The sequence below is a fragment of the Oxyura jamaicensis genome, chromosome 1 (assembly GCF_011077185.1).
Source record: "Oxyura jamaicensis isolate SHBP4307 breed ruddy duck chromosome 1, BPBGC_Ojam_1.0, whole genome shotgun sequence".
Taxonomy (NCBI): domain Eukaryota; kingdom Metazoa; phylum Chordata; class Aves; order Anseriformes; family Anatidae; genus Oxyura; species Oxyura jamaicensis.
In genome coordinates this window covers 14,298,582-14,326,165 of record NC_048893.1, presented here as the reverse complement: position 1 = coordinate 14,326,165, position 27,584 = coordinate 14,298,582, and the positions used below count along the sequence as shown (strand labels likewise).

Here is a 27,584-nt window from a genome sequence, read left to right as displayed (position 1 = left end):
TCTGGGTTTTGAAACCGGAAATTCTTTTGCAGTTCTGTCTGAAACAGAGCAGCATGGACTGCTTCTGGTCCCTGATCAGCATCTGTAAGTGTGTCGCACTGCCAGTAACAATAATTGCTGTGATTTAGCCAACAAGAGAACTCCCACTGAATGAGGTCATTGCAGTACAAAGAGATTTTCTAACACAGTTCCTAAAGTATACTATTTCTTTCTACACTTATACCTCACTCCAAAATATCTATGCATTTCCTGTGGGAGCATTTCGCTCAGATATGAGGGAAAAGATGCCGTTGAGAGATGACTGAAGCTTTTATTTTTGTTTTCTCAAGTATTTTTTTCTAGCTTTAAACTCGAGGAGAACTTCTCAGACTTCATTAGTTTTCATTCTTGATGTTGGTAGAAGGGCTGTGATGGAAACATTTGCATTGTTTAAGATTATTTGAAAAGACTTTGCTTTGAAACTTTATTGTCTTTTCTCCCTTGCTGTCAGGATGGCCAGTCTGATATTTTGTACAAATTTTGGACTGCAGTAACTCAGACTCTCTCCTCTCAGTTTCAGTCAGCAACAGAGTGTAAGTATTTGGTATAAATGATTTGTAATGTGTTTTGTAGACATTTTGAATCTCTCATTTCCATAAACTCTTTGTTCATTATCTCCTCTACTAAAACTATATTAGTGGTTCACTCAGTGCTGGTTCTGTGAATTTAAAATGTTATGGTTTTATAACCAAAGAGGGTGGTCTTCCTAACCTGTGATCGAGTTTTCAGAAAAAAATAATAATAAAAAAGTTTTCTGTTTAATTAATTAGTAATAATCTCATAAAAGTGTATTTTAGCAACTGTATATGTAAGGAAAAACATTTGGAATGGTACATTATTCTTTCCAAAGTGGATGGGTTGGCCGAAATTGTAAATAGTAATTTGATTTTAAAAAGCAGTTTGTACATTCTTCTGATGATGAACGCTTATCAGTATTAGTCTGATTTTAGCCACTTTTTAATACATTATAAACAGGAGCTGAGTTTCTTTAAAATTCTGTCTTGTCTAGATAAATGGTTAGTGTTCTCATTATATTCAATATTCAGCACAAGTGTAGTAAATAACTAGCAGATGCAACCAGGCAATATTAAATAAAAATCATGTTATAACCATAAAACTGTTGCCATATTAATGCAGCATGCAGTTGGATCATAAAACCAGGTGAGCTTGGTGCTTTCAAAAATGCATCTTTCATGTTTGTATACAGAGTATAAAGTTAATCTTTTGCATCTACAAAAGACATAAGGTGTGCATTTATCTTTGTGATCTCAGCTATTGCATTGGCCCTTCAAAATTTTGTCTTGCCGTGCTATAAGGCAGCAGTATAATTTTGAGGAAGTAGCTGTTTGATTCATTTTCAGTGGTTGCTAAGTAACTAGATGATCCCAAAAGAAAATATATTCATCTTGTGTTAAAACATATTAATTTTACTGTTTGCCTTAGGCATACTTTAACAGCAGTATGTACATACATGGGATCTCATGTTCACACAGAACATGTGCTAGCTGTTTTCAGCACAAGTTTTTAAGACTGTAAAATTGTGACATCAGTTAATGGGATCAATCAACATCTCAGAAGTAAGGTAACTGTTACATTTTGTCAGCCGTACTTTGACAGCTATTCAAAAATATTTTATTACTTGTGATTTTTAATGATTTTTCATATCAACGTTTGGAGAGAGCATTTGGATTTTTAAACTGAGTGCTGTTTTTTCTTTGCCACATCTGATTTTTGGGGAAACTACTTACCGCAAGTAGACTTTTTTTTTTTTTTTTAAATAGCACATCTATATAAAAATGTTCCTATTTAACATGTAAATTCTAAGTGATTGAATTCACTGACATGAGTCATCAACCTTGAGATCTTATAGATTAGAGGAAGATCAATATCAGAAAAATAGAATAAAAATATGAATTCATGCCAGTTTACAGGGCATGCTAATAGATCATTATCTGCTTCTGTGAGGCTGGGACAGCTTTATAGACATCATTTTGTGACATAAAATAACTCTGCATTTGATAATAATGTGAATCCTCCAGTATTCAAAACAAGAATATACTTGAATTGGAAGGATAGGCTCGGTGAGATGGGGCAGAGGTCCATAACCTGGAAAACTTATGAATGAATGGAACAGTTTTAATCTTCTAATGTAATGGGGAAAGTATGAGTGATGTTAGATCAAGATTAACATCTGTCTCAAAAACAGTTGAACATTTGTTTCATTTCCTGTTACTTTCAGCAAGCCTTTCAAGGCTGAAGATCACACTGATTTTTCTGCTGGCTTTGTCATTCTTTATTTGACAAGCTTAGGAATTACATTTTAGGTACCTTATTTTAAGAGGTGTGTGTAAAAGCATATGCTTCCATCATCAGATTTTGTAGAGCTGGGCTCATAGGCATTGTCTTCGTCTCTTCTGAGTATCTTGAAAGTTGCACGGCAGCACATTTCTTCCACTGCCAACCTATTGTTAGAAAAGCTTTATTTAGTGAGTTCTAATCACACTTTGGACTTAAATGAATAATAATACTAATAATTAAGTTTGTTACCAACCATTTTGTGACCATAATTAGTATATTTAATACACAAAATAAGTTTTCCATGTCCAGTCTTTGAGCTACAGAGTTTTATTACTGGAGATTTAGATACATATCATTGTCAACTGCATTTAATGTGATAGCTCATACCACTCTGAAATTAATTATAAGTATTATGTTAGTAGTATTAGAGAGAATGATGTTACATATTATTCGTTGACCTAAATGCAGGGATACAGGTTATTCATATAAATCAAATAAATTAGTTTGAACTTGGTAATGTGCATTACTGATTACTGCTTTATTTTGCAGCCTCTATGTTTTTGAAACAAGCTTTTGAAGGAGAATACCCTAAATTACTTAGGCTTTATAATGACTTGTGGAAGCGACTGCAGCAATACAGTCAGAATATCCAGAGGAATTTTAACACAAGTGGAAGTACTGATCTCTTTGCTGAACTGCAACAAATGGAAGAAGATACACAGGACATATTCATGCAAAAAAAACAAGACTATGAGTATGTATTATGAACTCTAATGCAGTACAATGTAAAACTTGGCATCCTGCAAGAAAACAGAGTATTTTTAAAAGCTTGGTGTTAATCAACTTGTCATAGCGGGAGCATTTTAAAGGCTTTTTTTGGCCTCTTGTGTTTATTGTTTTGATGCTATTTTAGAGCTGTGGGATTTTCATTAGATTACGTAATTAACAGTGTTGGATTGTCTTGTCTTTCACAAAGTGCTTAGTAATATTTGAAACCAGTTTTATTTTTTTGTTTCTTTGGGAAAAGAAAAATAGGGATTATCAAAATTCAGTTTTATATATATTGCTATTGCTATAGCTTTCTTTTAATCATATCACAATCATTGGAGTGTGACATATGATGTAGACATTTAGATGTAGAGCTTAGGGATATGGTTTAGTGGGGACTGTTAGTGTTAGGTCAGAGGTTGGACTTGATGATCTTGAGGTCTCTTCCAACCTAGAAAATTCTGTGATATGTTCTGTTTGTTACGACTCACTATCTATATGTTTACATATCGTTAGGAAAACACGAGTGGTAGATACCAGAAAGATCAAACTGAAACAGGCTTACCAAGTCTATTAGGATTTCTAGACAAAGGAAAAAGTTCATCAGACTTTTCTGACAATGAGGGAAAATACTTCACAGAATCACAGAATCACAGAATTGTAGGGGATTGGAAGGGACCTCGAAAGATCATCGGGTCCATCCCCCCTGCCAAAACAGGTTCCTTAGAGCAGGCTGCCCAGGTAGCCATCCAGACGGGCCTTGAATATCTCCAGAGAAGGAGACTCCACAACCTCTCTAGGCAGCCTGTTCCAGTGCTCCATCACCCTCACTATTTGAGAAAACTACTACTTAATCACTTTCACCAATAAAAATACTAAGGACTGGAACTTGGTAATTTAATGGTCTTTCTATCTGAATGATAGAAAGCTTTTTATAAACATACATATACCAGGAGAGATTTTTTGTATTTTTTTAAAGTATACAATTGATATCAAGATATCTTCTAATGGAACATTGGAATACAAAAAGGTCTTCGATTACAATTCTGGATTTTCTGTTCATGTTTTTACAACTGTTTGTCTCAAGAACATCTTGAATTAGGGATTCCACACAGGTCTTACTGAAATGGCTAGGAACTGTACTGAACTACACAGAATAGTTGCCTGACCAGTTACATGATTCATGTAAGAAGGAAGCTATTCAGTATTCAAATCTTTTCAAATATATGCATTTAGAGAGCAGAAAGAAGAGATATGTTGGATACTGCAAAGTTTGTATGGTCTGGAAAGATTTGATGCTATTGTGTATTTGAATTTGCAATGTAATAATTTTGTCTTATAACCACAGCCCAGAAAAGGCCTTGAAAGATTCACTACAACAATATGAAGCTGCTTATTTGTCAAAATCCTTATCTCGACTCTTTGATCCCATCAATCTTGTCTTCCCTCCTGGAGGTCGGAATCCTCCTTCTTCTGATGAGCTTGACAGCATCATTAAAACTATAGCCAGGTATGCACATACAATGCATTGACAAATGTAATCTTCAACATGTTTTTTCTTGCATATCACGATTTCAGAAATGAGATTTTGTTAGCAGTAAAAGGTTGATTACTCTTTAATTTTAAAACTGATTAGCGTAAAAATTAAGTCAGGGTTTATCTTCGGTATTTTGTTGTTCTGGAACAAACGTAATATTCACTCACTGTTCAAGCTTACAAAATACAAGGAAGAGAAATTTTAAACCTATTGCCAATGCCTGATATCTTAATTATTCTGACAATGTCAACAGTAAAATGATACTTGCTTGGCTGCAAACGATAATCCCTGAAGTAAATAATCTCTTAGAATGAAACAGCAAGATACTAGTTGAAGACAATTATGCCATGTGGAATTTATGAAATGAGATGCTTGAATTACAGATGTATATTTGCACTCATAAAGTTTTGGTAAGGACTAGTCTTTTTAGTACAGCCTGAAAATGATGGGCAGTATTCACAATGTGAATGTGTGTGAGTATATTTGGGTAATAGTAAATGCTGACACTGAACTTGTGGCTGGGAGTTACAAATGCTCAGAAGATGCCTATTTGTGTTGTTTTCCTGTGTTGTTTTCCAAACTGGTGTTGTTTTCCTCCTTGCAGAGGAAAAGGGAAAATGACATTCAGCACTGGGACACACAGCATAAGAGAGATGTAGGCCTATTAGAGCAAGTCCAGAGAACAGCACCTCTTCTATGAAGAAGGGCTGAGGAGGTTGGGGCTATTTAGTCTAGAGAAGAGAAGGCTGCAGGGGGACCTTACAGTGGCCTTGCAGTGCCTAAAGGGGGCCTGCAGAAAAGCTGGGGAGGGACTCTGTCAGGGGGTGTAGGGATAGGACAAGGGGGAATGGCTTTCAATAAAAAAGGGGAGATTTAGATTAGATGTAAGGAAGAAATTCTTTACTCTGAGGGTGGTGAGGCCCTGGCACAGGCTGCCCAGAGAAGCTGTGGCTGCCCCATCCCTGGAGGTGTTCAAGGCCAGGCTGGATGGGGCTTTGGGCAACCTGGTCTGGTGGGAGGTGTCCCTGCCCATGGCAGGGGGGTGGAACTGGGTGGTCTGTAAGGTCCCTTACAACCCAAATCATTCTATGAGTCTATGACATGAAAATTAGTAAGCTTTAGCTGAGTTTTCCAAAGAGACCTCTAGATAATGATGTTTGGGGCCCTATAGAACTGTCAGAGAAGGATATTCCTCATTTCTCTCCAGTTCTTGGGAGACACTAATCTCATCACTAGCAGCACTGTGGTCCCTTGGGATGGTCCTTGTGCTTGTCTGCATTCTCAGTAGAGCATTCATGAATGCAGCCCCAGCTGAAGGAGATCCATGCAGTTCCGTGTATGAGCAATACTGCAAGAGATTTAGAAGTATTTTCCTTCTTCCGTTTGTTCCCTGTCATTCCTTTGGGGCCTTTGTTACTACATAGTATTGCCTAAAACACAGCTTATTAGTTGTGTCAAGCTCAGGCATCCCCTGGGTATTTCTGCACAGCTCATGTAATTCCAGAGTTGAATGACTATGTATTCACCTGTAATGTTTGAAGGCTGCTGCCAAAGCTTCAATGTAGTTAATTGCAGTCAATATTTTTGAATGGCTTACTAATAGCGATTTTATACTGAAGTGTCATTCCTAAACTTTGCTCATTTTTACCAGAATAGGAACACTCTGAACATAAAATTCCCAAATGACTTGTTAAATTGTAAACTGAATTACAGTGCTTAGAAAGACTTGGTTATGTGTTACTCTCTCTAAATTGACATGCCACATAACTAAGTATTAATAGTTAATTTCTTATCAATTAAATACAGCACTGCTAAGTTGTTAATTAATATTTGTAATCTTTGCTTCTAGTGAGCTAAATGTGGCTGCTGTTGATCCAGACCTTAGTTTAGCTGTTTCAAAAAACGTGGCAAAGACCATTCAGCTCTACGGTGTAAAATCTGAACAGCTTGTAAGTAATTTTAAATTTTTACAAAATTCTGTTTTTCAATGTAAAATGTTCTCTTTTTTGTAGATTTACAGCAGAACAGTAATGCAATCTAGAGAGACAAAACCTTTGAATTAGCTTTCCATCTGGAAATATTTTCAGTTAAAATCGGCCTTCACATAAACACAGTCAATTGATAGCAATACAGTTTGTGTGTAACTCAAAACTGAAATTGCCATATTAATTAAAAAAAAAAAGGCTAAAAAGGCTACTTGTCTTTAAGTAAAATCAAGACAGTTCAATCCAGTTTAATATTTACTACCATTGGATAGCCCTTTGGTTACACGATATATCGTCTTTATGATATTAGAATTGGGACTATTGAAATACATGTTTTGCACTACATGCAACAGAATTTTGGCATTTTTTCTGTATATTTATCATTTGCTATATATTTACTTGACCTTTGATTTGTTTGCACTTGTCAAATGCTTCCAGTCATTCACCATGCACTGTTATTTAATGTTGAATTGAACAGAGGAAGGGGGAGGGATTCCCAAGACGCCAATGGGTAGTACAATGAATATCATCATACGAAAAAATAATTTTTAATATCAACAATTTTCTAGTGACATCTGTTGCTAAAATGTTAATGCTTTTATTATGAAAAGATAAAAATTGCTTTGTTGCAGTATGGAGACCCTCAAGAAATTCCTAACCACTTGTATTTGTGAACAAGATTTTCTCTTAAACAACATTGATTCTGAAAACAAACTCAGACTCTGGAGACATTCCTTTACTATATGGCTCATTTAAAGACAGGGGTACTCACTTTTTTTTTTTTTTTTTTTTTTCAACAGTTGGCTACAAAACATAGCAGTAGTTAAGTTAGTATGGATTCTGTTTAACTTTTAGACACCTGCTGTCACTGAATAGCTTTAAAAATGTGAAATTCAATAGCAAATTCTTTGTTTAGCATGTCTGTTGGATGAATTGTGTTGGAAGATATCAAATCATGGTGTCACAATTTTGGAGTGAAGTTTGCTCAGGCTGGCAGGAGTCGTCATGAGAAAAAAAAAAAAGGGGGGGGGAAAAAGAAACTTTCATCTGTATTTATCTTGGAGTGTAGAGTCAAATAGTGGCATATGTATCAGCTGTAACTGTGAAAGCACCAGGGTCTACTGTGCTCAGCACCTCTGTTAGAGTTTGAATCTGGCCAATGGCTTGCTCAAGAGCATATATAATTTTGTGACCAGCCATCTGGCAAGTTCTTAAGAAGCCTTGAAAAAAAAAGATATGTAGAAATAATCTGATGAATATATGATTTGTGGCCTTGTGTTAGTTGACTAACTAAAATAATGTAAAACTAAAAGAATGTAAGAGTTAAGAGGGAATCTAAACCCTTGAACTTCTATTCAAACTACTGAAAATGAAACTTTGAAAAATCAAGAGACAGGATTAGTCAAACTGGCAGAGTGAACATAAATGTACTTCAAGAATATACCTGCTAATTATAAAACAATACAAATTGTTTATTGTACAGCAATTTTAAAATTTAATTTTATTTTTTACATTTTTTTTCTTTCCTTACTGTGATGGTTTTACTGAGGTGGGCGACCAAGCTCCACCACAACCGCTCTCTCACTCCCCCTCCTCAAAGAGGAACAGGGAGAAAATACGATGAAAGGGGCTCAAGGGTTGAGATAAGGACAAGGAGATCGCGCAGTAATTATTGTGATGGGCAAAACAGACTCAGCATAGGGAGCTGGTAAGATTTATTGCCTATTACTAACAAGCTAGAGAAGTGAGAAAGGAAAGAAACCAAAAGCACCTTCCCCCCCCCCCCATCCACCCTCTTCCACCTCCTCCCCCTGAGCGGCGCAGGGGAACGGGGCAATGGGGGCTATGGTCAGTCTATAGAAATTCTTCTCTGCTGCTCCTTCTCGGTCACGCTCGTCCCCTGTGCCGTGGGGTCCCTCCCACGGGATGCAGTCCTTGCTGAACTGATCCGGTGTGGGCTTCCCACAGGCAGCAGCTCTTCAAGAACTGCTCCAGATATGGGTCCGTACCACAGGGTCCATCCCTCGGGAGCACACTGCTCCAACCTGGGTCCCCCACGGGCAGCAGCTCCTGCCAGGTCACCTGCTCCTGCGCGGGCTCCTCTCCACGGGCTGCAGGTCCGGCCCGGAATCTGCTCCGGCAGGGGTCTTCCACAGGCCGCAGTCTCCGTCGGTGCAGGTCCACCTGCTCCACCGTGGTCTCCTCCACGGGCTGCAGTGTGGAACCCTGCTCCACCGTGGTACTCCATGGGCTGCAGGGGGACATCCTGCTTCACCATGGGCCTCACCACAGGCCGCAGGGGACTTCTGCTCCGGTGCCTGGAGCACCTCTCCCCCTCCTTCTTCGCTGACCTTGGCGCCTGCAAGGCTGTTCCTCACTCCTCTCACTCTCCCAGCTGCTGTGTGGCACAGCGTTTTTTTCCCCTGTCTTAAATCTGCTCTCACAGAGGCACAAACAACATCACTTACTGGCTCAGCTCTGGTCAGCAGTGGGGCCCTTACCAAACATGGGGCAGCTTCTAGATCCTTCTCACAGAAGCCACCCCTCTGGCCCCCTGCTACCAAAACCTTGCCACATAAACCTACTACACTTACTGATATACATGTTAAAAAAATAAAACTGGAAGGGCTCAACACAATTGTCAAGGCATAGGTGTATAATGTCATCTTTAAAGTGCTAAAATACCTTGCCTACCCTCCAGCTGCCTCTCCAGAAGAGCATGGCTATCTCATATGTCTTGTGTCGTGCTTGCCAACCCTGTGCATATGGTTTAGAATATCTTAATGATTTGGGGGGTTGATGTTGGGTTTTTATTTTTTCAATTCCTTCTAGATGAAATAAGGATTTCTCTCTCTCTCTCTCTCTCTCTCTCTCTCTCTCTCTCTCTCTCTCTCTCTCACACACACACACACACACACACACACACACACACACACACACACAGGAGTTATATTTTACTAAGATTTTATCACTGTTTCTCTAGTTAGCTTTAGACAGGAAAACTAACAAGAAAAATATTTTTCAAGATTCAAGATGTTAACTTTGAGTAAAAGCAGCATATAGCAGTCTGTGCATACAGAATTAAAGCAAAAACAAGTAAGAAAAAATGGCCTTTTCCAATGAATCCCAAATATTTGTTCCTATTGCTTGTGACTTCGTATGCTGCTGGCTTTTGGTTTTCTTATTTACCAATGCCAGGAACTAGCACTTGCTGTGCCTCAAACCCATTGTATTAACCAGTTCAAATGATTTCAAAGAAGATATAAATAACCACTTGTGAGCAGTAGGTAGATTTATTCTGCTGCTGGGTGAATCTTCAGCTTCGCTAGTCCCTTGTTGATGCTTGATGTGGTTGGTATATGCCACAAAGTGTTCAGAATTATTGTCCTAGTTTCACTCAGCTTAACTGCAGATGTTCTTACTATGCAGAGTTTGAAGGAATAATTATATATTGCATTAATTAAAAATATATTTCTGTTAAATTAAGACGATTACCTTTTAACCTCACCACCCATCCTGCTTTTTATTAGGTGATGCTGAGGAAGAGTACTTGATATTACTATTTTGTCTCCTCTTATTCACATTTTCCTAAATCACACAGCCCAAGCATCCTTACAATGATTACAGACATCATGAGATTTTCATTTAGTCACCAATTCTATGTCCTTGTCATTCCAGATCAGAAAAGAGATTAAAAAATCTGATCTGTTATTTTGGATAAGAGTAATTTTTTTCCCCTGCATTTGCGCATCGTAATACGCTCCTCACTTTTTAATGTAACTACTGCTTACTGAGCTAGATTTTGTTAATTGGCCACATTTTATAAAAAGTGAGGGATCACAAATTAAAACAACAACAAAACCACTAATTTTTCTCTTTATTTAAGAGTTTCCAAAGGGATTCAACAGTTCTCATTTAGAAGTACCTTAAGTTACCCATCTACACATCTTGATTGATATACGTAACACATGGTCATATTTAACTGGCCACATAAGGGAAATTAGCTGTTTCATCAACTGCTGACAATAAGTACAAGGGAGGGAACAGATCCATGAGAAACTTAAAATTGCTTTTCCTGAAAACAAAGAAAAAGTTGATTTTTTTTTTGAGAATCCATGCTACTTAACAAAAGACAAGATCTCAAAAATCTGCCTCTTAGGTTTTGACCCATTTGTATAATTGATAGTTGAGAAGAGACAGAAAAGAGAGCTTCTATCTCACCACTGTCTTCATTCAACTGTTTTTGGGCAGGCATATCTACCAGCAAAAATACCATGCACTTCTATTATATGTATATTTCTATATCTATAAGTTATATACAATGTACTATATATTTTGTTCCCACACTCTAGTGACTCATTTTTATAACACTTGTGCACGCACCCCACTTGAAGACCACTTACTCTAAGGTGGTACTCTATGGAAATACTCTGTATTCAAGAAGTGAACATATTTTGGCTGTCCGTTTTTGGAAAAGATATCTGAATGATTTCAGAAATATTTTCAATGTTTTTAAAACATGAAAATGATAGTCACCTGTTGATTGGAAGTGAGACATAATTGTATTTCCCCAGTTCATTTCCTGTAATTTTTTCATTTAGTGAGCGGAATTTTGAATGTATTTGGAGTGTTGTAGTTTTGCTCATAATTAAAAACCTCTTTGCCGCAATTCTGCAGTCATTGTGTTTTGGTTTGACTGTTGGTAGGAATATTTCTCTGACACTTAGAACTGGATGTTTTGCAGAAAGAAGTCATGAAACATTGAGAGCTAAAAGCTGTGAAAGTTTACAAAATTGGTACTTTTGCCAACAAGCAAAAAAATAAATTGTAAGATCCATTGTCCTTGTAGAGATGGATATGGAAGAGCCCTCTTTGGTCACCTAGTCTGTTCCCTTCCTGGCTCTGGACTAGTCCAAACAATATTTATTGTCACCTTTTTTTTTTTTTGTTGCATTCTTTCTGCCTTTTGAGTGATGATTTCAGATATCTCCTATATTGGGAGTAGAAATGTAAGTACTGTATGTTCTTTTGTGCTATTTCTGTTCAGCTTTGCGTGTGGGTGGACTGAAATACACTAATACGCCCACCAAGTGCACATAGATGAAACGTGTTGTGCTGCGAACATGACAATGCAGTTGTTTAGAGGAGATGCGATTCTCCTCCTTTTTGAACCTGCAGACCTCTTGCTAGTATCTTTCCTAGAGTTGCAGTCGTCCTGTCAGACTGTCTTTATTAATCATACCAGAGACCCACAGCACTCCCTCCGGTCTTGCTGCCAGTGTTGTGGAGGTTGTCTTGTTGCCTCCCACCATAAGGCCTAACCGTCAGAGACTAATGGCCTGGTATCTTTTGACCAATAAACAAGCCAAGAGTAACTGGCAGAGGCAGGATTGTGAAAATCAGGTTGCCCACTTGCTTTTCGGAGCAGGTGGGGGTGGTTATGCTAGCAACTTCGGAGGATCAAACTGTCTTAAAACTCACTTTTACATTTGGATATTTAGCAGTGTTGCTTTGTGTCTGCTGGCAGTACAGGCAAAGCAAGAACCTACACGATCATATTACACCAGGCAGATTTATCCTAGGGTTAGGATAGATAAGGCTAAAATCAGTGGGAGCTGTGATTTCCTGTAATTGGAGAAGGTTCCTAAATACAGAATATTTGTATTTTATGGAGAAATATGTTTCAGTAAAGTTTGTCTAAAAAACGGATCTTTCCAAGAGACGAGAGGCTGCAGGCAGATGACATAATGGAGATCTTTCCCACTGTCAGACTTGTAAGCAATCATAAAGAGGAAGCACTCAAAAGATGGAGAAAGAGAGTGGGTGTAATGAGGGAGGAAGGAAATAGAGAATTTGAATCATTTTTTAAATTCTCTTAACTAAATGTGGTTGGACTTGTGTCATGTATCTTACAAAAGTTGATGAATGAGTTTGTGGGCAGCAGGAGAGCTGCTAATCTATCCTTTGCCCACAGCTATTGGTAGAGGCTTGGCTTCTCATCAGGATTTTACTCTGGGCGATGGGTGTGGGATTTTCTGATTATCAGATTTGCCTGGTGTAAAAAAGCTACCTGAATAACTTTCAGCTATATAGGAGAGAGAGCACAGTCCTTCCTGGCATTTTGAGGAATTCTTCCCCTGACCTTCTTAAGAAAATACAATTGACACTTGGCATCTTTTATATACTTAAGGATAAAATGCTAAAGATCCAGGAACAGAAGTGAATGTTGAGATTAAAGATTAAAGAGAACACGAGTGCCTCAAAAGTAGAGTCCCCACACCAAAGTTCAAAAAACATTGTCCCATATTTTCAAAGGTAGGACACTGATTCATGTATTAAGGACCTCTGGTGCTGAACGTGCCAAAAGGAACATGAGAGAGAACTTGATGTTCTGATCCCAAAAGCAATGTACACTTGGCACACAAAGTAATTTGTAGGGATTTTTCTTTGGAGAACTAGATATCTAAATTCTGGCTTGTTTTGAGGGAAAAGTCATCATCAGCTGATATATGTGATAGAGTAGAGAGTGGGCAGGGTGTTTCTCACTATCTGGGTTCTCAGTAGTATATGGAAATTCGTTTACATTTACATAAGTAAATATCTGAGTTAAGTCATGTTATATATGGTTTTAGAATGGTCACCAGTGGCAGAGTACTGGGGCAATAATACAAGTAGTAATATGGTAGTAGTCAGCCGTGTACAAAAAGGTTCTTGGGAAGTGACAGGGAAACCTTGAATTAGCTGTATATAAATTTCCAATGCAATGGTGAAACTGGATTTCAGGTGTTGTAAAACAGCTCTGAATATTTGCTTGGACTAATATTTAAATGTAAAGGAACTCTGACATAAAAATTATATGATTAAAACTAATACGCATTATTTCTAAACTTTGTTCTGAGGGTTTACATTGCAATTAACTGCTACTAAATAGTGTAACTGGAACTGTACTAGTATAAAGTATATTATCCATCATAATGAATAAATAAATAAATAAAAAAAACAGAAAAATGTAACAATTTGTTTCAACCCGTCCTTCAGAGACAAGTGCTGCTTTATCCCAGTCGCTCCCTGCTTGTCTCCAAGGCAATTTGCTTTTGAAATGTATTTGAGTATGGATGTGTAAAGAAACACATATAACATGTCCTCAGAACAGTAAATGTGAGTAAGTAAATGAGCTTGGTCTCATCTGTTTGAAGGCAAATTTGTATCATTGAGGCTTGTTCTGATTAGTGTTGGCCTCACTTCAAGGATCAGCAAAATGTGTCTGTTTTTGCTGCAGAAAGGCTGTGTATGAAATCGCTCCACACCACCACTCTGGTGTTTATGTTAATATCTGCCTGTGTCAGTTGAGAATCCAAGGTCAGCAAAGGCTTCTGACCGACAGTCCGAACTTAATTTGCTCTCCTAGCTGTGAACTTTCTAAGTCCATGACATGGCGACATCTATACTGGTGAAGGAAATGTGCCCAGGAACATTCCTGGGCACTGAGGCCAGCTGGCCTAGAGCAGCCTGCTGCGGTGCTGGTGAGGGCTCTGCTTTTCCATAACACAGTGGCTGCCTGCCAGGGCCCTTCTGGGGATAATCTCTGCAATGTTGCCTCTCTGCAGCCGTGGCTGGAGATCATTTGGGAAAGCTGTCGTTGGCCCAGGCCAAAATCTTGCTAAGGAGTGTCCCAGTATTTTAGCAGTGGGGATGATCACGTGCCAGAGTCCAGGAGCCTTTCCTGGTACTGTTTAATTTATTGCTGTGGATGTAGCCAAGAAGTGAATGAGACCAAAAGAGAGTGACATGCAAAATCTGTTCAAGAGGAAGCTTAAAATGCTGACAGATTGAAGTAATTTTTCCTTGCATCTGGAATTCATGCTTTCTTACTTCTGATGTAAATAAACCTCTGAGGCAGAAGTTGGGAGATGCTGATTTATTCTATAGTAACATTTCTGCTCTGAAGATTTTCTTAGAGTGCCAGAACTTCAAAAGATATTCTTTCCTAAACATGTTTTTCTGTCTGTAATGCTTGTCAGCCATCCTTGACTTATTGCAAGTAGCATTTGCTTTTTCCACGGGATTTTTAGCCCTTGAAAAGAGCACAGTTGTCTGTGGTGGTGTGGCTGGCAACTCTACATATTCCTGCATGGGTGCTAGAAAGCTCTTGGCTGTTAGGACTTCCGTGTGTTCAGGAGTTCAGCGCTTTCTTCTGGTAGCCAAATCTTTCTTTGAGCCAGCTCAGACGACCCCTTTTTGTATGGCAGTGCAACCAACCCCTTCTGTAATTTAATATTCTATTTTTAGTGAGTATAATGGATGGATATATAGGCTGAGGAGCATCTATCTGTCTGTCACGTTCAGATATTTTTAGAGCACTGATCTTTGTAATGCTGATCAGAACCAAATGCATTACATAAGATCAGCATCAATATATATAAAATGGAAAGTCAGCTCTGCTGCAGTTGTTCTTATTTTTAGTATTACCCACAAAACTTGTGTGGCTGAGTGCATTATCCCATCATTGTGCTCTATCTCTACTCTGTAGGGATCATTTTCAAGATGAATTTCTGTTCTCTCAGACCCTTTCTATCACGGGTCTCCTTCCTGAGGCTTTAGATAAGATTGACAGCCAGTGATACTCTTTACGAAGATTTTAATAAATGCCCACTTTCCTTTAAGACTGAAACGGAGCCAAACAATTTATCCCTCATCATCCTTCAGTCTAGTTTGTATTTGAACTTGCAGTTTGCAGGTGTAAGATTCCAAATTCTTCTTTATTAGTATCTTCAGCTACTATAGTGTTCTTTAATACTGCTTCAGCGGCTTAATCTCTTAGTGTTACCTGTAATGATCTTTTCAATTTTCCACTTTTAGTGGATATTCAGCCCTAGTATCTCTGGTCCACTAGCTAGCCATTTAGAGTGGGTTGGAACAGATTTTTTTGGAGTTTTTTACAGAGGCAGATTGTGAGAAAACAGACTGTGTTCTTCTTACGCCGCTCTAGAAAATTTATTTTTGTCTTTCAGATTTACTGCAAAAAAAGCTGATCCTTTCTTTGGAGTGTGTTTAAAAACTAGTTTGTGATTACTGAGGTTTAAAATAGATGTCAACTTTCTGCACATCACTCCCATCATCATAATCATTTGTGATTTTGTGGCAGATTAATCTTGATTTTTTTCGTGATTTCTTTCTGCATGGGTTTATAGTGCATCTGATACATGATAGTCAATAGAAAATAGGCTGCAGTTTGTCCTTGTTGATGTAGTTTTGAGACTTAATTCTGTCATGCCACAGATCTACAAGAGATCTTCTGAGATTACAATGAAGTATGCTTTGCTCTTTGTTTAAATTTCTTACTGTTTAAAAACAATCTCTAATTAATTAATGCAGCTCCTTGATTTGTAAACCTTGTTGCAAAAAAGAGAATGAAAAAAGAAAATGCTAGAAGGCCAGGTGGAACGGAGAAACAGCAATTAATTCAGCTTTAACGCTGAGCTGAGAAAGAGACAGCATCTTTACAAGGAATTTTCATAATGTCATTTGTTGAAGAAAAAGTGTCTGTCATGTTTGATCAGGGGAATGAAGATTTAAATAAGCTGTTTTCAGTGGGTTATTTAGATTGTAAGCAATATGAATGGCTTATTTTGTCCATAATCTAAAAGGCTAAGTGTGTTATAAGGATCCAGAGACTATATTGGAACATCTTGGCGCAGCCATTGAAATTGTTGAGAAATGTAGAAATGCAAGAAGATGTGATTGAGAAGTTAAAATGCTGCAAAGATAAACTAGCTGGATAAGAAGGATTGGTTCTTAGTCCTCTCTCAGTATTCATGGTGATAGGATTTTTTTGTGAACCTTTCTATCTATACTTAGAGTTTGACTAGGAAAAGGAAGAAGGGGACTAGACTAGAAAAAATCTCCATTGTCTGCCTGGTAGAAAGTAAAAATATCTGTAACAAGTTGCAAGAAAGATGTTGATGTAGGAGGGGCTCTATCTTGGGGAAATTGAAAAAATTAAGGCCTCATTTTTGGAGGAATGTGTTTGTTGGGCTGGCTTTACTGACACATATTCCTGAGGAAAAATGTATCTTACACTATCCACGCCCCGCCCCCCCCCCCGCCCCCCCCTCCCCAGTTGTTTTGTTCATTTAATTTATAAAAGTTCACTGAATTAAATATGCTATACTATCAAGAAAACCTACAGTTGATGGGAGCTGCATCTCTGACGGGTTGTTTACTGACATAACCGTGTGGTTTGGGGTATCTTTTTTTTCCCCCCACTCATTCTCTTATCTGATATGGCTAAGTTTAACTAGCTAAATAATTCAATGAAGTGGGGAAGAGAAGGGAGGAGAGGGAGAGAAAATACGTTTCCTGGGATCAGATTCTTACAGCAAAGGGAAGATACATTCATACACTAGAGTTTGGCACCACCTTTAAACTCTATCAGATTTATGAGACCTGTGATGGTTTTGAATTGAAAAGTAAGATGAGTTCTCGTTGTAATGGCAAAAGGTAAATTTCTGATTGTCATTTTTATTATGTGGTCTTACAAGAATTAATCCCTGTCTTGTACTAGGTGGTGTTATATTGAATTGTGAGCTTTCATTTGAGGATGAATCACTATTCAGAACATATTCCAACAATGAGATTTGTCTGACAGTTCCAGGGAAATGTATCCTGTCCTCCTGTCTAAATGTCGAATATTGTGAACTTTGGAAAAAAGTATGAAATGTAATGTGCTCACAAGTAGGCAAGAACAGTAGTGAAATGACACTTCGGGAAAGGTTTTCTGTAAATAACAGGTCAGTTGTAATGGTGTCAGTAAAGTGAAAGATTAAATTTTCCCCACTTCTTTCTGAAACGTGTATTAATTGTATTACACTAGTACCCTGAAGACAAGGTGTTACTGCCATTGAAAAACTTGGATCTGAGCTATCCAAGTGAGAGAACACAAAAATACGAATTCAGTATTTGGCACATTAAAGGAATTCATTAATAGGTATTTAAATAGAATATGTGGGAGGCTATTATATACTGAAATAATTTAAGAAAAGATTACTATTTCATGGTACAGGAATAAAACCAAAAGATGGCAGTGGGTCTAATTTGAAAATAATTAGAGGTCAGATAAGGATCTCTCTTTTTTTTTTTTTTTTGAAAGATTACAAGAGTTTTGTAAGAACAGTCATTAGGCAGTTATTTATAATGTCCAGAAAATACCTAGAAATTTTCTGTCTAGCTGTCAAGTCACTTAAAAAAAACACCAAGCATTTAAACTTTTAAAAATTGATTTAAAAATCTAGAGGAGAGTATTAAAAATAATTTCATGAAACATTTTCTTCATTCTCATGTTGTCTTTTGCTGGTTAGATTGTGGCTCACATAACAGATGTGTGATTTTTTTTTTTTAAAGATACTGGCTAACCTCCAGAAAAACAAAAACAAAAACAAAACAAAAAAAAACATCAAAGCATAAAAGGCTGGCTTTAAGAATACTGTACATTTCATTTTATCTTGCTGGGAAGGTGGTTAGAAGACTTCTTTGAATCTAGCATGTAATTTTTGCTAACAGGTAGAAGAAGAGCAAGACTGCACAGTCCTTACAATATTTTGTTAGTGTGCTCTAAATTATCTCATATCAAATTAATTTTTATGATTTAGAACTAGATTTAGGTAAATGTATATCGGTATTGTATAATCTTTGGAATTTCATAATTTTGGAGCAACTTTAGTTGGAGTTTGACAATATAAAGCTCCTTTGTGAATTTCCACAGTGCAGAAGTACTAGAATCTCAGTTAATGCATGGACTGGATACCAAAAAAAATAGATGGTAATTAAATAAGTTGATTTTTTTTTGAAAATGTAGGTGAACCTTATCATGTTGGACCTGCTCATTTTGTGTATCTTGCAGATTGGAGTCTACTTTTTGCCTCTGGAGGTGCATTTGGTTGGGACCAACAGTTATTGGGATGACATAAAATGTGATTAATCATTCAGTCATTATTCTGGCAAGCATAAAAAATTTAGTAAAGTGTTGCACTCAGAGGTATCAGGATCAACACACATTGTCCCTGAAATCCTTCGAAGACTTGGATTAGTCAGTTTGATAAACCAGAGTCTGAAAAAATACAGAGGGCATAATTTTCAGGAGTTGACAAATGATCGCAAGTGCTTTAGGTTTCAGATTCTCTGAGATTCCTTGAACAAACTGGTTTTAGGTGAATGACTGCCAGCTGCTTTTGGAAAGTAGAGTTGTTTAAAGCATCTCATTCTTTAAAGACCACGAACCATTACTCACTTTTGATTATTTTGCTCAGTGCTTTTTGTCTCTCATGATTCAAAGACATAGAGATAAATCCTGTCTTTTTTGTTCCAGAAAGGCCATTTGCCATTTTCCTTCCATTTCTTCCACTTTTGAGAATATTAAAGTAGAAAAAAATAACCCTCAGGGAACAGTTTGATGATTACCGTTGTTCTAGCATGAATAGTGTGAGCATGATGTTGGGTCTTTTTTCTTTGGTCAAGGGCTTAACCGTCCCTCCCATGTTAGTTTCAAATTTTTCTTCCCAAAAGAATTACTGTGGTTTTATAAGATTTTGAATTCTTTCACGAGAAGAAGTCCTTTTCTATATTCCTTGCATATAAAATTTCCATATTTCTGAAGAAGGCAAAAAAAATAAAAAAGAAAAAGAAATGCTAGAAGCTATAAGAATGTCCTGAGGGTGCAATAGAAATGTTTTTATGTACATTTTAAATTATTGCCTGAACTCACAGCTTATTCCTTCCTTAATGTCCTGAAATATATCATCTTCTTTGAAAAATTGGAAGTCATTTCAAGAACAAATTATTATTTATGATTTAGTCTTAAATTTTAACTTATTTTTAAAGCAGGACATTTATTTAAGTTTATCCTTGTCTATGAAGGACGTCATTGACCCCTGACACATTCATTTAAATCTTACACTTCAGACCTCTATATTATGCCTCTTTTTTTTTTTTTTTTTTCAAATTGTACTCCAAGTAACTAATATACTAGCTTACATAGCTAGTGGAGTTCAGATTGTTGCATGTTTTGCTGTTAGGTGGCATATTTTTACAAAAAACAGCAAACTAACTCTGGTAAACTTCTATGTTCCTTAGGTGGAAAGAGATTGTAAAAGGCTCCCTCTGCCACATGGAAAATATTAAACTAAATAGTAAACCATCCCAGTTATTTGTAGCTTATGGGAGAAATCCCAGAGCCAAGCCCTATTGACTCAGAAACTCTGCAAATGGATTCTGTGTTTTATAATAAGTTGTTATGCTCAGGCAGGAGGCCAAGCACCAGATGGATTGATTGTTTTCTGCCAGAGGTATGGCCACATCAGCTGCCTCTATTAGGAATGTATTTATTCTTGAAAATGTCAGCTTGACAATTGGAGTTCAATTTGTGCTATCAAAACACATTAGTCTCGTGATCCTAGAGTTAGATCAAATGCTTTGTTGAGAGGCACCGCTTTAGTCTTATTTTGATTTAAGATCTTCTCGGTACTCCTAAATTACGATGTTGTTTCCTGCTCTTTAAGGAGTGGGTTTGTAAGGCTGTTATAGAACAGCGAAATGAAATAAATGGAGTTCTCTAAAACTGTCATGAAAGATGTACACAAGATCTTAGTTTCTAAGTGTGAAACTGAGCTTTTTCACAAAATGTGTAATCTGTGAAAGGAAGGGTAGCAAAACAGCTAGCAAATCAGTGTTGCTTCTGAGCTGCCACCTGTTGCAAGAGGGGAAGTTAATCACTTTGAATCAAAGTTAAACAGATTATGGGAAAAGATAGTAATAGTCTTTATTACAAAAGAAAAAAAAAAAAAAAAAAGGCATTTTTTATAGCCCAGGAGAGAATCAATTAGTTATTTTTTGTCTTAATCTAAATTCTACATTAATTGCTTCCTGGTGAAAACAGCAATTTAACCCAAAGAAAAATTATCACAACATGTCTCAACATGAGAGAAAAAATACATGCCGCCAAATTAAGTATCTCATTTTAGGGATTAAGCATAGAAAAGAGTAAAATCTAGACAACTTGATCTGGTTATTTCCAAAATGGGTTTCCGAGGTGGGTCTACAGAAATGGTGCAAATACAATTACAGGGTGAGAATTCATCGTATGTAACTTCAGGCAGCATGTTTCCATCTTTGTTCCTGCTTTGCAGTTAGTGGAGGGAAGTTGGTGTGCTTTTACTGGGTGCATTTACTCTCCCCCTTAACTGGTTCTGAACAGTAGATTGATTACTCAGTAGACGTGCTTATTTCTCTACTTTTGTTTTCCTGTATTTGGTCATGTGAACCACTCCTGACGTTTTCTGCATCGTGTGCCATACTGGCCAGACACGAGGCACCTGCAGTCTGGAGGCAGGGTGAGCTTGTTAGTATGGGAAGGATACAAACTAAAAGAAACTATTTAACATGACCTCTGAATCAGGTCAGAGCACAGTGCCAGGTCATGGCCTACAGTTCTCAGTCATGTGAGGCCGAAGCAAGACAGGTGGCCTTCAGATGGCTTGTTCCTCTTTGTGACACACTTTTTGTGTATCAGGTTCTACAAGTGTCATTTTTGGCTCAGTAAGCTACTTAATAAATTCCGTCTAATTAATTTCTTATATTGCTCCCTGTTTCAATAATGTGTTCAAATCGAAGCCTTATTTTTATTAGATACAATTTCTTTATTTCTCCTGTAATACTTTGTTATTCTTCAACACTTCTTCAGAGTGAAATGAGTTGGGCAGTGTTTTAAATTTGGACGGTTACATCAGTCTGAAGTCCAGCAGTTTCATGAAATTTATTTCAGGGCACTTGTCTCCATTGGAACCTGTATCAATACTTCTCCAGGTGTGAAGGCCCCTGCAAACAAAGCTTCCAGCTGATGACAGCAGTAGGTGCTTGCTGAGCTGGTAGATGGCGAAAGGGCAGGGCTTTGGGGCAGGGAAAACTACACAGGCTTCCTGGTCACCTGTCAGGACACTGGGTTTAGGTAACTGTTCCTCATCTAGAATGGGTCATTTTCCACGTTGCAGTTTTTCTCCAGGGAAAGACTCTTTCCTCAAACAAGTTGTTGTGATTTCACCACCAAAAAAAAAAGTATTCAGATACAATATTAGCATCCACCCATGTGGCCAGTCATTATTTTCAGCGCAGAGCTGTGTACAACTTGGATGATACTGCTGCCTTAAGGGTCTGGTGGTGAACTGGATTTATAAAACAGTTACCTATGACAGGAAGCAAACTTAGTTCAAATTACTTCTAGTTCTGTATTTCAGTTTCTGACATTTCACTTCCAAGTCCCCTAAAATGGGGCTGAACATCTCAGTCTGCTAGCAAGAAAACAGGAGGGAAGATTTACGTGTTATAACTTAGTTGCCTTTAATGCAGGCATTTATAGGCATTGAAAACAAGTCTCAATGCCATTAGTACTCAATGGAGAGGAGGAGCCTGGTGTATTTTGTTTGGACTTCTACATTCAGATGAAATGAATCATGGCCTATAAAGGCCTATTTTATGCCATTGGTTTCAAAGGGGTCTGTGGATCACCATTTTGGGTGTAGATATATAAAATTACCTGAGAAGACTCTTAGTTCATACCTGAAGATAGATGAAAACTTTTAATTGTGTTATTAGCTTAGGATATAAAAACATAAATTGTCCTTCAGTCTTTTTTTTTTCTGCAAGTATTTTCAGAGTGAAGCTTTTATTTTTTGCATTTTAAAGGATTTTTAGGTGACATATCCTTAAGGCCTGTCACTATGTATTTTTCCAGATGCTAGTTCATGAGAGCTTTAAGTCATTAAGTGTTGTGGGTCTGCGTTGTTCTGCCGTAGCTTCTAGGGCACAAGGTGGTATGAACTACAGAAACCCCCTCCTTCGTTCAGTCTGATGCTAGTTTATGGCTTTCACTGTCCGTGTTGAGTCCTTTCTCTGCTCAAATGGTTAACATCTTTCTCTTGCAAAGTGTCTTGATGAGTTTCTTTAAACTCGTTTCTCTAAAATATAGCCAAATCTGCCTCTCATGAATTTTTAGTCTTTAGATCCTGTTGAATTGGATTTAAAAAGTCTTCCAGCCTCCTTCTTTCAGCTGCTAGGTTGAGCAAATTTCAACCTCCTACCTTCGAGAGTGTCAGAAAGGCAGTTCCTCCAGTGTTTCATTCTCATTTTAGTCTAGCAGCTGCCCTTGGAGTTTTCGTGAAATGCCCAGTGGAACAGCAGCTCATTTTCACATTCCTGAGGGTACCGCAAGACACAGCCCTGGTGATGCATTATGCAAAAGCCCTGGCTGGTGTTTGCTGGTGGGAGACTTCTCTCCCTCACTAGCATCTCAATTTAGCAAAGGGAGCCAGTACTGATGTGTCACCTGTTTTACAATTGCCACTTGCTGGGGTAGGGGGTGCCTGTGCTTTAAATAGTTGTAAATGGGAAACAGCTTTTGAGGTGAAAGTGAGAATATTCTACTCAACTGAAGTGAGCATAGGAAAACAATTGCTATGTTTGAAGATGGATACAGACAAGTGGAACACTTACAGTCCTTGTTACTGCTCATTTAGGTCTGGCTTCAGCTTGGTTTCTTTTTCTTTGTTTTCTCAACTATCAGGCTCAACCCCGGCTAACTCCCAGGGTAATTGATGGTTCCCTGGAGATGGGATCTGGTACTCTTTTAGCTGTTCCCTTCCCAAAACAGACTCTGAACTGGGATGAAGTCACCCCTTCTGTCCTCCCAGTTTCTGTTTAGCATAAATTCACCCTTTTGGCCTTCTGCAGTTCTGGATAAATGAAACCGATTACTAAGGCATCAGATTTTATCTCGACTGCCCGCTTCTAAAGGGACTGTGTCTTACAGCTGAGTGGATGTGGCTTATTCATACTTATTTGACTTAACCTATTTACACGGTGCAATCCCCAGCAGTCAGATAACAGAGGAAGAGTCACATTACCAGTGTGCTTAAGTGTGTAAACTTACGTGCAGCGCAGAACTTCAGAAGTAGTTACTATATAAAGAAAATGATGACTATGATTCATTGATAAAACCCGGTATGATGGAAAATAAATTGAGGGATGATTTCTGTCTAAAGTAAATGGGCCATAAGCATGGTTTGTTGGAACTGGGGGGGAGACAATGGCATTTTCCTACCTGGATACAGATTGTTCAATGGAGATTCGAGGTGTCAAGAATTCAGTCTGAATTGTTGGGATATTGGAATAATGATAAACTACCTGAAATCCAAATATATGCCCATGGTGAAGTATATGTACGTGAACTGTTGGGTAGACCTCAGTGCAAACAAAAACTTCTTTCCTCAAGGCAAGATCACATGAGTAATCTGGGTTACAGCAAGAGAAAGGAATGACCGCCTGAGACTGATGCTGTACATGGCAGGGAACCATTTCCGTGGCATGCCTTCATGAGAAGCCATCTCGGGGAGCCTGGAGCTGCCCCGTTCCTACTGCTAGTTACAGGAGCTGGGTATTCCAAGCCTTGTTGTGACCAGTGATCTTATATTAAAATACACAATACACATCTAGCTGTCAAAGTTCAAACCGATTAACTTGAAGTTAATATTGTAAATAATTTTAGAAAGGTTTTATTTTTTAAGGCATTTTTAGATTTTGTCTGTGAATCTATTGTGCTCTATTGCTTACTGCAAGAGTTGCTTGCTCTGCAGAAGGCTTGTGTTTGTACTGGCTACTGTTTTTATTTACCAGTTAAGCTGTTTTTACCAGCTAAAGTGACACGGTCTAATGATTTCATAATGACTAAGTAAAAGAAATCGTGAGACCTTTGTAACAGACTCGGAGAAACTGAAATTTAGGTGACTAGGATGCAGAATTGGCTGTCCTAATAATGGCTTTTGTGTAATAGCTGTAAATGTGCAAAAAAAACAGTTGAGTTGAATAGTCTATATGGTGCTTAAAAAAGGTGTGAAAAAAGGTTACTGGGGTGTGTGAGGGTGGGCAGCTGGATGGACAGGGTGTTGTGTTCCTCTGCACGACTCTTTAGTTATTAATCTGTGAAGCCCTTAGTGTGAGAAGCAGAATTGTTAACACCAGCCAGGTCTGTCAAATTGCAATACTAAGCAGCAAACAGAGTTGTGCACAGCTTACATGGCTGTCCTCATCAAGGAGGCAGGGAGTTGCTGAGATGATTTATTTATCAGCTAGTCTAAAGATGCATCCTGATGTCAAACAATTAAAGGTATGTTGGAAAAGACTTCTGCTTCCGCAAAGGCCTCAGACCTGTTTATTCTGAAATAAGCCCTAAATTTGGAGAAATGCGAATGAACTGTCACTGTAGTGCTGTGAATAAATTTGTGTTCATGTGTGCTTGCAAGAACTTGTCTAAAACATTATTAGCAACACTGGCAAATCCTAGATAACTTGCTTGCATGATGTCTGTGTTTATGCTGAATGGAAGCTATGGAAAGTGCAGGAATAGTCTTTCTCTAGTACTAAACATTTGTTTCACTTACCTTAAAAATCTTCATGTTATGTTTGTTCCTTTTCATGAACACTTTTTTTACTGCATATTTAGTTTAGGAGCTTTCCACATGAACTACAACTGTTTAAAGACATACTTCATAAAGGTCTCTTGATGACTTGTTCAATGAGTCAAATATATTTTTACTGGGAGGCTTTCAGATGTAGGCATCTTCAGGAGTTTCCTGGAGGATAATTTTGTTTTCTGAAATACAGATAGCTAGTGAGATAATTATATCGCAGTAAAGCTTTCTATTAATAGCTATTCTTGCTGTAATATTTAGACATACTTCTAGAATTCACATAGCCTTTTGTCAATTCTTTGTATTTTTTTTAGCTTTCTGTCCACAAGAAAATTTCCATTTGTTTCCCAATTACAATTTATTTTATTTTAAATTACAAACATATGCTGCAGTATCCTTAGAGAACTGTTCTGCAGTTAATTGCTATTTATGTGTCATCCTGGAACTTTGATTTCTGTGGTAATGACAAAAAAACACACACTGTGTGGAGTTTAAATATGAAGAATTATTTTTCTGGTTTTTGCTGGAAGATTCATGCGGAAAACTCTTTTTAATGGGAGGAGCAGCAGTTCGGGTTCTTGCAGTTCTATTTTCCTGTTCGTTTACAAGCCACAAATGCGTACAGAATTGTAAGCCACCTATGTGAAGAATAAAGAGTTTTTAGGGAGATGCTTGAATGGTTATCAGAAGTAAGGACTGAAAGCTCATCCACCATTTTGAGCTCCACTTGAGGTTATATGGGGACTCTGATAGGGGACTTCTGCTGATTCCTAGATGATAAAGATGTGCAAGGACTGGGTACCTCCAAGACACCTGGCTCTGAGTGCTGTGGGTTTTGTAAGCTGAGACATCTGTCTTTCTTGCTTCTTGTTCCTTTTGTTTCAGTTTGTCTTACGTGGAGGTGGAAATCACACAAATCAAGACAAGTTAAATGGAAGAACATCGGTTCTGAAGGATGAGCTAAAGTTTTCTGCCATGACCTAAGTTTAGCTAACTACAATTTAGAGGTGATGCACTGTTTAAAGAGTTGATGTTAATATTGTTTTAATAATTTCTGTTATCACTGCAGCTGTCTACTCAAGGAGATGCCAGCCAGGTGATCGGACCTCTCACAGAGGGACAGAGGAGGAACGTGGCTGTAGTTAATTCACTGTACAAACTACACCAATCAGTTCTGAAGGTGGGCTTCCTTTGATGTTTCTCTTCTTTCCTTAATGTTAACTTCTTTGCTGTATTGCATGCATATCATCCTACTAGCTGATGAGAACTCTGACAAATACTGTGAAATTTTGGATTAAGCACTGCATCTTGCTGTGCATTTGTACAGCTTTTTGACACTTGGTTGGCCCTTGTAAGCACTGCTATGTGATAAGGTGTTAATATTAAAAAAAGAGTGGAAGATGTGTTTTATAGACAGTAGTCACATCTCACGGCCATTGTTATAAGAGCCTAAACAGTTACTCTTCCTGTGTTTTTGTGTGTGTGTGTGTGTGTGTGTGTGTGTGTGTGTTTGTTTGTTTGTTTGTTTTTCTTATCACAAAAGCTCTGTCTTAGTTCTGGTAAGCCTGATAGCTCTTGTCTGCATTTGGCCCAGCCTAAGATTATCTTCCTAAGAAAACCCCACTGCTTTCCCACAGTTGTGGCCCAATTGAAAAGGGGAAGAAAAGGGTGAAGTCAAGAAAAGTAGTACCTCACAAGTATCTGTGTGTGTTGTTGCTGTAACCAAAGTCTGGCATAGAAATGTTTTGAGGACTCAGTTATGAACAATTCCAGTTTACTGACTCAGTGATATCAATGGCTACACAGTCTCTATAAATTAATGCAAACATATATTGTGGTGGTTGTAATTAATTATGTTTAAATCCTAGCCTGATTAGAAACAAGATCATGAGAACTTCTGACTGTGGATATGTTTAAAGAATGTTAAAAAAGGCCAAAAAGCCTACAAAATTTGCTTGGATTTTGCAAACAGATGGTGGATCAACTTTTAAGTCTGCTTTCTCTGATGTATTTAGTAATGAACCTCATGTGCCTTAGTGTTGGAGGAAGATCTGATATGATTCAGCCTGAGCTCAGTACTTATCTGGCTTAAAAATACTATTATATAGCATGTTCATAACTGTAAGGAAATTGTAAGGAATATGCCTCGGTTCATGCCTTGACTTTCAGTTCTAATGTTGCTGTAGCTGTACATAAGCGGCTATTTAACATCTAGGATCACAAGTCATAGAAATGAGAAAGAACATAACCATTTTTTCAAATATTTGCTGTAGACCTGCTTGTACAGTTCTCCATAAATTCTGTACAAAGCAGCAGGAGAATATACCAGTTAAATTTATTCTGATTATATTAACCCTTCAGCTAAATTTCAGTTGAAATCACTTAAATAATTTCTTTGCCAAAGTAGCAGCAGAGTCCATAGGAAATATGAGAGCAAAGGACTGA

The 27,584-nt window shown here is 37.8% G+C and overlaps 1 protein-coding gene across 1 annotated transcript in view; it reads left to right on the top strand.

The window, feature by feature from the left end:
- The window catches only part of COG5 (component of oligomeric golgi complex 5), a 183,528-nt gene that overhangs the window by 133,481 nt on the left and 22,463 nt on the right, over positions 1-27,584 (top strand). Inside the window, exons 11-15 of the mRNA XM_035332406.1 lie at positions 491-572; positions 2,887-3,091; positions 4,454-4,615; positions 6,492-6,591; positions 26,209-26,319. Coding sequence (XP_035188297.1) covers positions 491-572; positions 2,887-3,091; positions 4,454-4,615; positions 6,492-6,591; positions 26,209-26,319 — 660 coding nt within the window. The remainder of the gene's footprint in view (positions 1-490; positions 573-2,886; positions 3,092-4,453; positions 4,616-6,491; positions 6,592-26,208; positions 26,320-27,584) is intronic.